Source organism: Phycomyces blakesleeanus (genome assembly GCF_001638985.1).
Source record: "Phycomyces blakesleeanus NRRL 1555(-) unplaced genomic scaffold PHYBLscaffold_47, whole genome shotgun sequence".
In the NCBI taxonomy this organism is placed as follows: Eukaryota; Fungi; Mucoromycota; class Mucoromycetes; order Mucorales; family Phycomycetaceae; genus Phycomyces; species Phycomyces blakesleeanus.
This window is the reverse complement of record NW_017265174.1, coordinates 12,113-25,881: the sequence shown is the minus strand read 5'-3', so window position 1 is coordinate 25,881 and position 13,769 is coordinate 12,113. Positions and strand designations below refer to the sequence as shown.

Below are 13,769 nucleotides of genomic sequence, written 5' to 3'. Positions count from 1 at the left end.
ATCAAAGCTCGTAGTAACCACACCATATATTGGACCTTTGTTGTTTATTTAAAGAATACATGTTTCTGTATATGACAGGATAAAGCTTCATTTTATTCAGTAGAGTCCTTTAGAATATGTAGCATAAAGAAGTTGACGTTTAGTTTTAAAGGACTAGAAATCAATCAACTTAACGGTCGTTAATCTGGTGAGAGCGTAGTAAGGACACTTCAATCAGAGTGTATGTACTTCAATATATGATAATAAATCAAGAGAAAGTCTTACTACCATTACAAATATTTCACCATTTTTTTATATAAAATACACTTTATTACAGATACTTATTTATTGGATTATAATATAAGCCAAAATAAACTGTTCTATTTCTTATTCTGGCTGTGGTTCTGATGAGAAAACATATTCATATTCTTCATCGTCTTGAATAAAACAGGTTTCAACAGATTTGAATCGAATTAGCAAGACATCATCCTGAAGATCTCTTTTCCAAAACATTTTTAGCCTATAGCAATTTTTAGATTCCTTCGTGTCTTCTCCTATCTTTTCCCTTCATTTTATTCGTCTAAAGCATTTAAGGTATCTCTGTGCAAGTTTGATGTCACGCCTTCCAAGTTCCCACGCAGATAATCTGTACATTTCGTGCATACCGTCAACGCACACATGGTACCAGTTTAATTGAGGCGTTCGTCCTTGATCGCTGTTAGCATTCCCCATTTGTTCAATGATAATATTTTTAGGGTGCGATTCAAAAGTAGATCCGTAATCGTATGTTTTTAACCATTTTAGTTGTGAAAAGGGCATATCCACAAGTACTTGTCCGGTTTCTTCAATGTCAGAATGATGATAATAGATCTCATCCAATGTCATATATCTCAGCTGTCTACAACGGGAAGATATGTATCTAAAAACATGTGTATCGATTCCTATTTCACTATATTCCAGTGCCTGTAGCGGGTGTGGTAAGAGTGTAGACTGTGAATATTTTGGGGAACAAATCTCTGTATAATATATATATAATGATTGCAAGTCTGGAAAATGATCCAAAATATTCTCCATGTTCATATAGCCACCATATTCTATCTTCAATACAGTTAAATTGTTGAAATGGGCGAGTAATTTTTCTTCTTTATGTTTAGCCAGGCTGGAATGGTTATAATTGATGAGCAAGTTATTCACTGATTCAGAAAAATATGTGATACACGTGTTTGGATTAGCCACTTTTGATGTCTTCTCCCAAAATTCAATTGTAACATCCTTGATCTTTACGTTAAAGCATTGAAGAGCGTCATAAAATAAATATTGTGGCCAGGGATTAATGTCGTAGACACTCGTGTCTATTTTTTGTAGACAAGGAAAGAATTGCTTGGCGGATAACAGTAATTGAAGTTGACTCTGATATTTCTGCTTGTCATCAGAAGGTGGTGAATTATTGTAGTCTAGATCATCATATGAGCTTAAATTGCAAGTGACTAGATTGGGATACTTGTGGGCAAAGTAAAATATCCACGATGGATCAATATACGGAAAACATAAATCAATCTTGGTAACAGTGTGTGCTGGTTCGACGTTTCTTATTGTTTCGATTTCTTTTCCGGATATTGACTTAAATACAGCATCTATACTGATATATTGTAGGCGTGGAAAGTAGCTGTGAATTGATTCAATAGCGGTAAGGGAAGTATCGTAGTGGTGTATATCATGATTTCTGTAGTAAATCGCAAGGTGGACAAGACAAGTCAACGATGACAGTTGTTCAAGAAATTCATTCATCTCGAGTTTTATTTTACAAAGTCTTAGTTTCAGGCGTAGTAATGCTTTCCAAATTCTCCAATCAATTTTTGCAGCTAATTTATTTAGGCCATTAACACGGCAGCAAAGATATTTTATTCTGGGATATGCTTGCTGCAATACTGAAATATATTTCAAGGCATCTTCATGAAATTGGATATTCAGATCACGCACTCGATGTGCATTCCTTTAATAGACCTCTTTAAGGCCAAATTCGTCGAATACTTTTTTATAGTCTCACTCTTAATGTCAATTTTAGCCCAATAAGCGGTTAGAAACGGTTCTCTCCACTGTTTGCAAACTGGGGCACAATTCTTCTAGTCTTTTTCATAGAGATGTTTTGCAATATCTTCGAGGATCTCTAGTGGTAGTCTTGTTGCCATTGTATCATAGAGGTAATGAGAGAAATAAATGTTATTAAATATTAATTAATCAAACTAACTTATATCTAATTGATTCTTTGACATGAAGCATTCAGAATGCAGTGTGACTTGTAGAAGAGTCTTGGTCACCAAACCTCCTTTATTTGAAAGTCGGGACTTGTCTTCCGAAGGCAATTGATTGTTACACCTTTTTCTTTTTCTTCTTCTTCATAAAAGAACCTAGATGCTAATTGTTTGAAGACATTTCTTGCGTCCTTATTAATATATATATTTTTTAAAGATATTAGATAAAGAAACTCTCGATAATTGACTGGTAAACGCATAGTGACTTGGATTGATTACTCCCAATACACAAACACAAATATACTTTTGCTGAATAAAGTCAGTCAGAAATGGTCACTTCAATCAAGCTGGTATTGGCGCAAGGGATTTCATACATAGGCGTTCTTTTGTATCACTTATCAAAGTAAACTAAAAAGTAACTTTATAGCTATAGAAACAACTTCAATTAGTTCAATAAATCTTCTTTACTATATGTATTCATTTTCTTGCTATTCAGTTGGACAGCTATACCACAAAAGCCAAGCTCAAACATTTGGTATATGCTCATCCAAATATATATTTTCATTTCAAGACATCTAACAGCCACTGGTAATCTTTACTAATTAAAAATGATATAAAAAACGGCTTTTCTATAGATTAAATTAATTGATTGATTGATTGATCAAAACCAAAACCAAAACCAAAACCAAAAGATATCAATTTGGGTTTTTTAATTGGAGAGTATAAAGTGGATCTCTAAACTCTCATGGTAAAATGTAATTTGAGTATTGTGCCCCGTTGATTAAATGATGGTAAGGGCACATTAGTCAAAGCGTATGTACATCCACATATGACAATAAGCCAAAAGAAAGACTAACTTGTACTTCAAATACCTCATTATCTTAATATAAATTATATACTTTATTACAGCAATATTATTTATTTAATTATTATTAATAACAGGAAAAAAGGTTTGGAACTCTGAGCCCACAAAATACAGGAGAGAAAGCATAGCATGTATTCAACATTCAATTGCTCATCAGCAATAATAGCTAAAGAACTCAAACTTCAAATGTAAGATTTAATGTGTGTTTATTATTGAAATATACTTAAAGTAAGAGTAATATTTGGTATGACTTCCTTTGACCTCGACTATAGCTTGGTATCGATGTTCCATTCTGTCTTCCAAACTTGATGCCAGTTTGATATCTATCATTTTCTACTAATTGAATTGCAGCCTTCAAATAACAAATTTTGTTGGTACTGACGCCTTTCATCACTCATACGCTCTCTCAAATTCACTATCAGAGATGCTCAATAGGGCTAAGATCCAGGATTTGCACTGATCACTAGTCAAGTTCCCGGATCTTACGACTGGTTTTTCACTATCTCGAATATGACCCAGAATGATAGCTGGCGTTGTCTTCTTGGAACGCAAAGTGCCTATTCTGTTCTTGCAAAACATTTTAGGGATAAAGGGAGGGAGGTCTGAGCCGAGGTGATTACATATTGGTTTTGATTTACATCCCCATATAGAAACACCAAAAACCACTAAAACTACCAGCCTAACAATAGCTTCAGATAACTACACCACTCTTCTCTCACTTGGTTCCCTTGACAATCTTTTTTATGCCTTTTCTCAAATCTCTTAATTGCTCTAACTTTTCCATAATTATATTTGATTGTAACTCATGTTTCACCGAGCCAAATTACATCTTTCCACTTGTCATAGGCCCAATTGACATGCTCTCAAGCTCAATTCAACCGCCTTTTCTTGTAGCTTTCTGTTAAAACTGACTTATATCCTTCGGTATATTATCCAAAGCCTAAAATTGCTTGAGACAGCTGATTATTGTCCTTCTACAAAGAAATAAACCGCCATCTTCTTTTAAGGGGCTTTTTGTCTAGAGTAGGAGGCAAAAGGGGTCCCTCATAACTAATTAAACAAGGTGTCTTTCTGTTCTCTCATAAGCCTTTCTGGACCTTCCTAGCCCTCTTATTAACTCTGGTAGTCCTATTTCATTTATTCTCTTAATCATGTGCCTGACAGTTGCTAGATTTCATTCCAACTACTAATAAGATATGGCCTGGCTCGGGATCCGTAAAATCCTTATAAATTATGGGCTCATATTTGTAGGAATTACTTTTCTCACATAAGCTACGTGTCTTTTGTGATGAAGGTGTGTGTTGCATGGTATATTCCATTGACAGAATCGAGTAAAAGCAATGTTTTTTTTAGTCCTTTTTTTGCAAAGGTTGAAACTTTTTAGACAGCGAGTATATATATATTCGTAAATTTCATGCCAAAAGATATTATCCTTAGTCGAGAACCGCTACTATTTCTTCTTCTTTTAAAAGAAAGGAAGAAAACATATGCTTGCTTTTACTGGCAATAGATCTTATATGATTTTATTCTTAAACGACTGTACTAAAGGCTATGTGTAAAATCTTATTCAACCAATTTCAAGTAAAGAAGACCTCAGGTCTTACTCTCTTAATTGGTCTATAAAATCATTCATATTATTTGGATAACTTTCTCAGTCAAGATATAGAGACAAAGTGTGTATGTGTTTTTCTTTACATATCTTCAAGGAACCAAAGAAACCACTCTTTATTCGTTAATAATAATATGTATTCTTTCTTTTTTTTTGGAAAAAAAGGAAGGAGCCTTCAATAAATGGGACATTAAAGAAGTAAAGACTGATTGACAATTATCCAATGCTACACATACACTTGACTGCAACAAATTGGTTTCATGTTTGTGTATATTGTCAAGTAAACTTTTCCTATAAGCTATATATAGCGCTTATGGCGCCTAGGTGTATGGAATTTAAAATAAATTGAGTAAATTATACTATATAACCTACGGATGAGTCAAGTTTATCATAAATGAGCTCCTCTGACTTAATTTAGATGCTCAATTTTTCTCACCCTACTTTTTGTTTTTGTTCAAGGAATGTCTAGAGAACAATTCAGTGCAGTGTCTTGAGCTAAGCTTCTTTTCCAAAGCCATTTTCTTAATGAACACACACAGACGCACACAGACGCACACTAGAACACATATCTATGGACTATGAAGAGCAACAATTTACAGATATTTTGAAAAGACTTTTGTATCATTCAACAGACAAGACTATGAATAGCTCCTTTTGAGTTTTGTGACTATTTAAAATATGTTTGTGTTTTGTATTGAATGTCAAGCCATCTTGTCTTGATACTTTATCTGGGCTTTTGTGAAATGGAGGAGGAATTTTAGGTTCAATTCGTCTTTTTTTTATACTGTGTCTAGGCTTTTACGATAATACAAGAGGAGATATTTCAGGCCCAATTTGGCTGGAGGAGATATGACTCATTAATGTATATATAATACTGTAAAGGTTTGTGCCCCAGTCTTCTTATAGACGCACTACTTTCGTTTTTTTTTGTGACGCTTTGACACGTAGGGTACTTGAGGGAGCAGGTATAACTAATTACAAGTCTACTATGAGGAAGGACGCTCTAGTTGAATAGTTTTTATGGCCGGATTACTAGCTAGCAAGGGTTATATTATCAATTGGAGGCGTGGTAACGAGGGTCAATAAACTACTGTTAAGAGGAAAAGTTCTCAAGACAATAGAAATACACTCAGTATTTAATTAGGGGCGTCAAATAATATTTATGACTAGGCGTATGGGGATGGAATCAGTTGTCAAAATGAAATAAAAATGGGAAAGTGTTTTTAACGAGATAAAAAGGTTCCTTTATTATCCTTCACTAAACTTCCTCTGATAATGGCCTCCTCTGCCAATTTCGTTCTTCCTACTCTACATCCACTTCAGTCTCCTCTCGCCACTTATCACTTTCTCCGCAATGTGGCGGCCACCAACCATCACGCCCACCGTCTCAGCTTGAGAAAATAAAGATGCACCCTCAAACTTGAGCTTACGTTTATGTAGAATTGGTAGTATTATAGCGCACAGACCATGTTATGCTACTTTTGTGTAATACACTGTGCTTTGAACAAGTAGATACTTCACTGTCTATCGATGTGATTTTAATACAACACCTAGCAATTTCAATATTTAATAAAGTTAATTTCATATGAAAAAGTTTGCTGGTCTCAACTTTCCCACTGCAAGTTAAATAATGGGATTACATTTTAAACAATATTAAGCTTGCTATAATGATATACATATCGTACTGTCTTGAATTCCAAGCTGTTCAAAGTGGATTTTATTTGTTTGAATGTTTGTGTATTGTCTTTAACTACAGTAAAGAAGACTATAGCTTAAATAATGCAAGTCCTTGTGAGGATTAACAATACACAGCACTGTATTTGAACCAACAATCGTTTTACTTATACTAGCACTAGCTGTTATAATGTGTCATGCTGAGTACTCATAGGGCTCTATAGAAAAAAATACATTTCTTATATATAATATTTACTTGTACCGTTAACTTTGGCTATCAACATATTGAATGCAATTTTATTCCCATAGTCAATCCCATAGTAGCTGTATATTCTAGTACTACAGAATAAAGTAAAGAACCTATGTTTTAATAAGGTTTCGGGGTTTTTTTAAAAATAAAATAAAGAAAACATGTGTATGTATCTCAAGAAGTGTAATTAAAGAAGTATAAAATCCAAGTAGTTAGAATTAAAGAGAGTTGGTTATATATTTAATATTTGACGAAGAATTAAAAAAGGCGTTCATTTTTTTCTTTTTTTTTTCTTTTTTGAGCAGCCAATCAAGGATCAGTTAAGATACTAAAAATGAATCCCAGAATCTTTGTGTTACTTTAGCAAACACTTCTTGGACATTTGTCTTTACTATGTAACCTTTGATATAAATAATTCTACAAGTATAAAAAGGATATTAGATTCGAAAAAAAATCATCCTTATTCTCTCTTATCAATCCCAATATCACTTTTTTCTACCACTTCTTTACCGCTTTTCTGATGTCTTCACGTTTTTATCTACCCACCGGTCAGTACTATTGTGTACAGCCTTCATCCGTAAGTGACACGACCCGGTTTCTCGGAAAAAAAGAAAAAAATCAAATGCGGTGGACGTAGCCAGCTGCTTAAAACATTTCTTTGTTGTAGACCCCTAGTGTTTCAGACCAAGAGTGGCTTGATTACGGTAATTTTTATTAAGAATAAATTACTTGCGCCTTGATGGAATACACACTCAAATCTTTGTATAGGGTGTCTTAATGGAAATAGCACACACCAGCAAGCATACCCTTTCCAAAACTATGAGCCTCGTACACAACAGGATAGTACTTGCCTCCTGTCCTGGGACCAGTTCAAGAATCATATACCTGGAATATTAGGTATTCATTTGTTCTTAAACACACAAATTAAAATTTAGAGAGGTTTCAACTTTAGGCTTGGATACATATTCAAGTAGTGCTAACTAAGAAAACCTTCAGCTGCTCCCATCCCTGGTGCTAATGTAGAGCCGCATTTTCAGGGTTCTCCATCGTTGCCACCGCTTGGTCCAACTTCCCCAGGATCTTCTCAAGGCCACGATGAAAATGGTACGTAATGGGTTACACAGTAAATTATTTTTTGAATAGTTATATAATGAGTATGGTCTTTTTCAAGATTCTGATTATCAGCCGGAAACAGCCCAACAACAAGTACAATATGATCCTCATAATCCATCGTCTCAAAACACCAGAGCTTCCGGTCTAAGCCCTACAAAGAGGCACATATGCCCTAAGTGTCTGTATAAAACGGATAAGAAATCTAATCTTGCTAGACATTTGGAAACCCACTCGGGCAACAGAAGTTTGTTTTGCTGCCCTAAATGTCCAAAAAAATACACTAAAAACTACAATCTTAAAAGACATATCAAGCAGCGCAAATGTTAATGACCTATGATAACCTATGCTCTTTTAGTTACGTTCATATATATCCTTTCCTTTGTACAACTTCTTTATTTATGTTCTTTATCTTTTTATTTCAACTTTCCCTTTTATCTCTATCTTCACTTCCATTTTCATTTTCAATTCAATTTTATTTATGTTCTCTTTTATACTCAATAAAAGACCACTGATTTACTATACAATCTTAGTACTGGCATCATATCCAGTGTATACATGGATTTTATATAGTTTGTATAATGAAGCCTAATCCTATCTTCTCATTTTCCATTTTTGTTGAGGCAATTATTAGAAGAAATTTAGTCGATATCATATTATTCTTATAAACGGACATTATATAAGCTAACTAGATGGTGATATAGAGAGGTCAAAAGGGTGGGAAATATGCTACAAGATATTTATTTATTCAGAATGGTTTCTCAAAATCAAATATAATTCTTGGTTCTGTGTTCTCACACCTTTGCCTTTTTGATGGTTACTCTACAGAGTCTGTTACAGTATCATGGCTTACTGAATAGTATTTCCTTTAAAGCTAGTGTGTCAAAATTAATTCACTGCCCAAGTAAGCTTCTGCTCCAGCTCCTCCTACTCTTACCTCCTTTTCTCTATAAATAGTAGTAACAATTATTATAATAATTGCATATCATCTGATGTCGAATTGCTCAGCCCCATGTTTTTGTTAATTATCTGTCTAATGGTTCTCAAATGAAGATATGCTGTTTTAAAGCTTATAGTCAGATATATGTTTGATGAGCAGTGTACCATATGTACACATCCTCTCTCTCTCTCTCTCGTCTTATTGCTTGTCGCCAATTTATATTTGAATTGAAGAATTGTATGGCTGTACCAGTCTTTAAATACTCTATAAAAAAAGGTATCCTTTAATATCATTACCTGTGGTTTATGTATCTATCACTTTGGTTTGATGATCTTATTTGAAGAGATGTAATATGTTATATATATATATATTCAGCTAGTTTATGGTTTAATTATAATAAAAGTATGCAGAGTATGAAGAAAAACTTTTGATTTATTAAGAATACATGTAAAGATATTGTACAAAAGATATATATATATATATATATATGACATAATTTGAATATAAAGGCTCGCATAAGCTATCTACATTTGCTTTGGCCAATATGTCTGGAAAGGTTGTATTTCGTAGTATAGCTTCTTTGACATTTTCCGCAGCTATACACAGATCTTTTTCCTTTGTGGATGCCCATATGTCTATCAAAATTGTATTTCTTGGACGTTCTATAATAGCAGTCAAGACATACGTATTCATTTAAAGGCTTTGGACTCAAAGTACTGGAGTTTGGAAGCGGCAGTCCATTGCTAGTATATTTTAAAGTATGAATGTCATTTGGATTGTACTTTATCAGCTGTTTATGATCTTCAAGCTCTACAGCTTAATAAAAGACACAAATTCGTTAGAGAATCATCAAAATCTCTCGTTTAATATAGTTTCTGACATACCATACTTAGATTCATACGGAGATGATGCTGGTGAGTCATGTTCTAGAGGAGGTATTGATGAAAGTCGTTGATAAAAAGCCTTTAGAGGTTGCTTAGTCGTAAAAACTGCTAGATAAAGAATGTTTTATTAAACCAAGAAGATAAGTAAAAAAATATATTAGATCTCTGAGTTGAGGGCGTATAAGTTTATTTTCTTGTAGTAGAATAGGAAGAACTTGTATTGTTGGTAATATTGAGACGAGAAAAAGAGTCTATATGAGATTGTAAGCATGGATTACTCCAACACTTCAGTAATCTAAGTTGAGTATTATAATTACCCATATAAATAAACTGCTTATAATAAATACTAGAGGTCTACAAATATATCTTAGATGTTAGTTATATCCACCACATTTGATTTTCTTCTTTTTTTCCGAGAAACTGGATCATTTCACTCACAGATGAAGGTTGTACACGCTCATACCGACCGGTGGGTAACCCAGAATTCAAAGACATCAGAAAAGTGGTAAAGAAGTAGTGGAAAAGAGTGATATAGGAGGTGAAGAGTAAGGATGATTTGTTTCAAATTCCAAATCCTTTTTATACCTGTAGCTGTTTATATCATAGGTAACATAATAACACAAATTTAAGAAGAATAAGTGTAAAGGTAACACAAAGATTCTGGGATTCATTTTTAGTATCTTAACTGATCCTTGATTGGCTGCTCAAAAAAGAAAAAAAAAAGAAAAAAATGAACGCCTTTTTTAATTCTTCGTCAAATATTAAATATATAACCAACTCTCTTTAATTCTAACTACTTGGATTTTATACTTCTTTAATTACACTTCTTGAGATACATACACATGTTTTCTTTATTTTATTTTTAAAAAAACCCCGAAACCTTATTAAAACATAGGTTCTTTACTTTATTCTGTAGTACTAGAATATACAGCTACTATGGGATTGACTATGGGAATAAAATTGCATTCAATATGTTGATAGCCAAAGTTAACGGTACAAGTAAATATTATATATAAGAAATGTATTTTTTTCTATAGAGCCCTATGAGTACTCAGCATGACACATTATAACAGCTAGTGCTAGTATAAGTAAAACGATTGTTGGTTCAAATACAGTGCTGTGTATTGTTAATCCTCACAAGGACTTGCATTATTTAAGCTATAGTCTTCTTTACTGTAGTTAAAGACAATACACAAACATTCAAACAAATAAAATCCACTTTGAACAGCTTGGAATTCAAGACAGTACGATATGTATATCATTATAGCAAGCTTAATATTGTTTAAAATGTAATCCCATTATTTAACTTGCAGTGGGAAAGTTGAGACCAGCAAACTTTTTCATATGAAATTAACTTTATTAAATATTGAAATTGCTAGGTGTTGTATTAAAATCACATCGATAGACAGTGAAGTATCTACTTGTTCAAAGCACAGTGTATTACACAAAAGTAGCATAACATGGTCTGTGCGCTATAATACTACCAATTCTACATAAACGTAAGCTCAAGTTTGAGGGAATTTTTTTTTCAAACGTTGGCAAAAAATCTAAAGTAGTGTGTCTTTAAACAGACTGGGGGCACAAAGCTTTACAGTATTATATATACATTAATGAGTCATATCTTCTCCAGCCAAATTGGGTCTGAAATGACTCCTCCATTTCACAAAACCTAAAATACTATCACGACAAGATAGCTTGAAATTCAATACAAAACGCAAACATATTCTAAATAGCTACAAGACTCAAAAGGAGCTATTCATAGTCTTGTCTTTTAAATCATATAAAAGCCTTTTCAAGACATTTGTAAATTTTTGCTCTTCATAGTCCATAGATATGTGTTCTAGTGTGCGTCTGTGTGTGTGCGTGTGTTTATTAAGAAAATGACTTTGGAAAAGAAGCTTAGCTCAAGACACTGCACTGAATTGTTCCCTAGACATGGCTTGAACAAAATCAAAAAGTAGGGTGAGAAAAATTGAGCATCTAAATTAAGTCAGAGGAGCTCATTTATGATAAACTTGACTCATCCGTAGGTTATATAGTATAATTTACTCAATTTATTTTAAATTCCATACACCTAAGCGCCATAAACGCCATATATAGCTTATAAGAAAGGTTTACTTGACAATGTACACAAACATGAAACCAATTTGTTGCAGTCAAGCGTATGTGTAGCATTGGATAATTGTCAATCAGTCTTTACCTCTTTAATGTTCCATTTTATCAAGGCTTCTTCCTCTTTTTTGTTAAATAATAATAATAGATAGTGTTAACGAGTAAAGAATAGTGTAATTGGTTTCTTTAAAGGCTATAAAGAGAAAAAACAAAAGACCTACAACTTGTATTGATATCTTTATTAAAAAGTTACTCAGATAATACGAATGTTTTGACAGGCTAACTAGGATATTAGCGCTTCTTTTCTCTTTGGTGGATGGAAGTTAATCCTACAGACAGTTATTATTTAACCCTTCCCTACTGCTTTATTCTGATTGTAAAGCAATTACACTGTTTACTATCTATTATTATTATGTATATGACTTGGTATAATATTGGTATATCAAATTATTTATAAAAGTATAACATTTTAAGGCAAATATATATATATATCGTTTAGCACTACTAACTTCCAGTTTTTGCTTTAAGATATATAGGCTAGGTAGACTGGCATCTTCAGCACGATTGTATTAAGAATAAATAACCGTACTATGCAAAGAGAGAATAGTCCGTTTGTTTAAATTTATGAAACTCTTTTAAATGTTTCATAGTTGTCTTAATAACTAAAAGTTTACTCATATAAATTCATATGCTACATGTTGAACCAATTGATCTTTAACTTTATACATTTCTTTATTACTTAATTCAATTCGATACGTAATTACCATCTTGCACAATATGTGCAAGATTCATTAATTGACTCGATACTTAGCTTATATATATTATGATAACAAGATGTTTGATAGCTTTACTGCTTATATAGCTATAAGTTTTATGTAAAATAATATTCAGGATGCTTGTTTTTTGTTTGAATACAATTACTTTGATATAAGTTGCCTACCATATCAATTTCTTTTCTTTCGACTCTTATTTTAAATATGTTTGAGATAAACAAGGTTTTTTTTACACATGGCTTCCTCTACTACCAATCTAAATCCAAATCCTCATCCACTTGACTTCTATCTACTTCTATAACACACTGTCAAAGCAACTCATATTTTGAGTGTCAACAAAGACTCAAGCTCTCTCATAGATGTGGGAGGAACCAAATTACTTCATTCACAAATCTGGCATAATGAACGCTTCCCAGGAATTGTTATTTTTCTCGAAGTTATCCCCCATGGTTTTGACTCACGTCAAGCTCTTTGAGCTTTTATATCAGCAGCATTTCACTTGATGTCTGGATCCCTTTTCGAAGGACGGCAATAAACTTCTTTGTGAGACTAATGTTTTGTCTACAGACTGTACAGAATTTACAAGTGCAGTTCAAATAGGAATTCACTTTCCTGACCATAACAACACTATTTGTGGTGCTATTTTCCTCACTGTAGATAATCAAGTCCAGAAACTTACGCTATTGCGGCTGCCTGCTGTAGATAAACAGGAGCATATCGATGATATTCGTGAAATTCTGGCAATTTATGGACGAATTCTGGATGTAGGTATTTGCCAGAAACCTAAGTGCAATACCTTTATTATCCCAGGATATGTCATTATACAAACAGCCCACTGTAATCCCGACTAAATGGAACAGGATTATGAGTGATTAACCCATAGTATTCAGCGGCGTAACACTGATTATTAGTTCTATGTTGTCACTTGCTTCCTTCCAATATGATGTAGGTACTGCCACGGAGATGGTTATGACTGCTCCAACTTTAATACTCATCCCACTTTTCAACGTGGCTTTTGGCTGTGTTACGAAAATGGACACGCTAAACCCAACTGGTTTCATGGTACTGTCCGTCACATTCACCCCCAAATGTACCATAAGTCACAGTCTCCTGGTTCCATGGATGTGGACTTTGTGAGCCATAATGCCTTTAATCCGAACCCTATTTTTGTCGCTGTCTCGGTCGATACTAACAGCACAGAGACATGAAGTGATCATGCCTCGTTAATCCTGCAAAAGGTTGTCCAGATTGGAAACAACCCGATATTAACATTGTTCACCAATGAAGTCCAATCAGAAAATCCAGACCTCTCCGCAGAGTA

The 13,769-nt window shown here is 33.5% G+C and overlaps 5 protein-coding genes across 5 annotated transcripts; 3 read left to right on the top strand and 2 right to left on the bottom strand.

Annotated features, from left to right (window-relative positions):
* Positions 1–546: 546 nt before the first annotated feature.
* PHYBLDRAFT_176290 (hypothetical protein) lies at positions 547–2,491 on the bottom strand (the record flags this gene model as incomplete). The annotated part of the gene is made up of 2 exons (XM_018437724.1): positions 547–1,841; positions 2,356–2,491. The coding sequence occupies 2 exons, from the start codon at positions 2,489–2,491 to the stop codon at positions 547–549; spliced, it is 1,431 nt and encodes a 476-aa protein (XP_018283278.1).
* Positions 2,492–3,486: 995 nt separating this feature from the next.
* On the bottom strand, positions 3,487–3,880 carry PHYBLDRAFT_72583 (hypothetical protein; the record flags this gene model as incomplete). The annotated part of the gene is made up of 2 exons (XM_018442677.1): positions 3,487–3,775; positions 3,816–3,880. 2 exons carry the CDS (start codon positions 3,878–3,880, stop codon positions 3,487–3,489), a joined length of 354 nt encoding a protein of 117 aa, XP_018283277.1.
* A 3,269-nt stretch (positions 3,881–7,149) lies between these two features.
* On the top strand, positions 7,150–8,069 carry PHYBLDRAFT_176289 (C2H2-type zinc finger transcription factor; the record flags this gene model as incomplete). The annotated part of the gene is made up of 5 exons (XM_018437723.1): positions 7,150–7,206; positions 7,297–7,333; positions 7,398–7,526; positions 7,626–7,733; positions 7,801–8,069. 5 exons carry the CDS (start codon positions 7,150–7,152, stop codon positions 8,067–8,069), a joined length of 600 nt encoding a protein of 199 aa, XP_018283276.1.
* Positions 8,070–8,552: 483 nt separating this feature from the next.
* PHYBLDRAFT_176288 (hypothetical protein) lies at positions 8,553–9,634 on the top strand (the record flags this gene model as incomplete). Its single annotated transcript, XM_018437722.1, has 4 exons — positions 8,553–8,643; positions 9,189–9,338; positions 9,379–9,437; positions 9,470–9,634. 4 exons carry the CDS (start codon positions 8,553–8,555, stop codon positions 9,632–9,634), a joined length of 465 nt encoding a protein of 154 aa, XP_018283275.1.
* A 2,875-nt stretch (positions 9,635–12,509) lies between these two features.
* PHYBLDRAFT_72586 (hypothetical protein) lies at positions 12,510–13,656 on the top strand (the record flags this gene model as incomplete). The annotated part of the gene is made up of 4 exons (XM_018442679.1): positions 12,510–12,550; positions 12,779–12,909; positions 13,016–13,235; positions 13,398–13,656. The coding sequence occupies 4 exons, from the start codon at positions 12,510–12,512 to the stop codon at positions 13,654–13,656; spliced, it is 651 nt and encodes a 216-aa protein (XP_018283274.1).
* Positions 13,657–13,769: the final 113 nt, after the last annotated feature.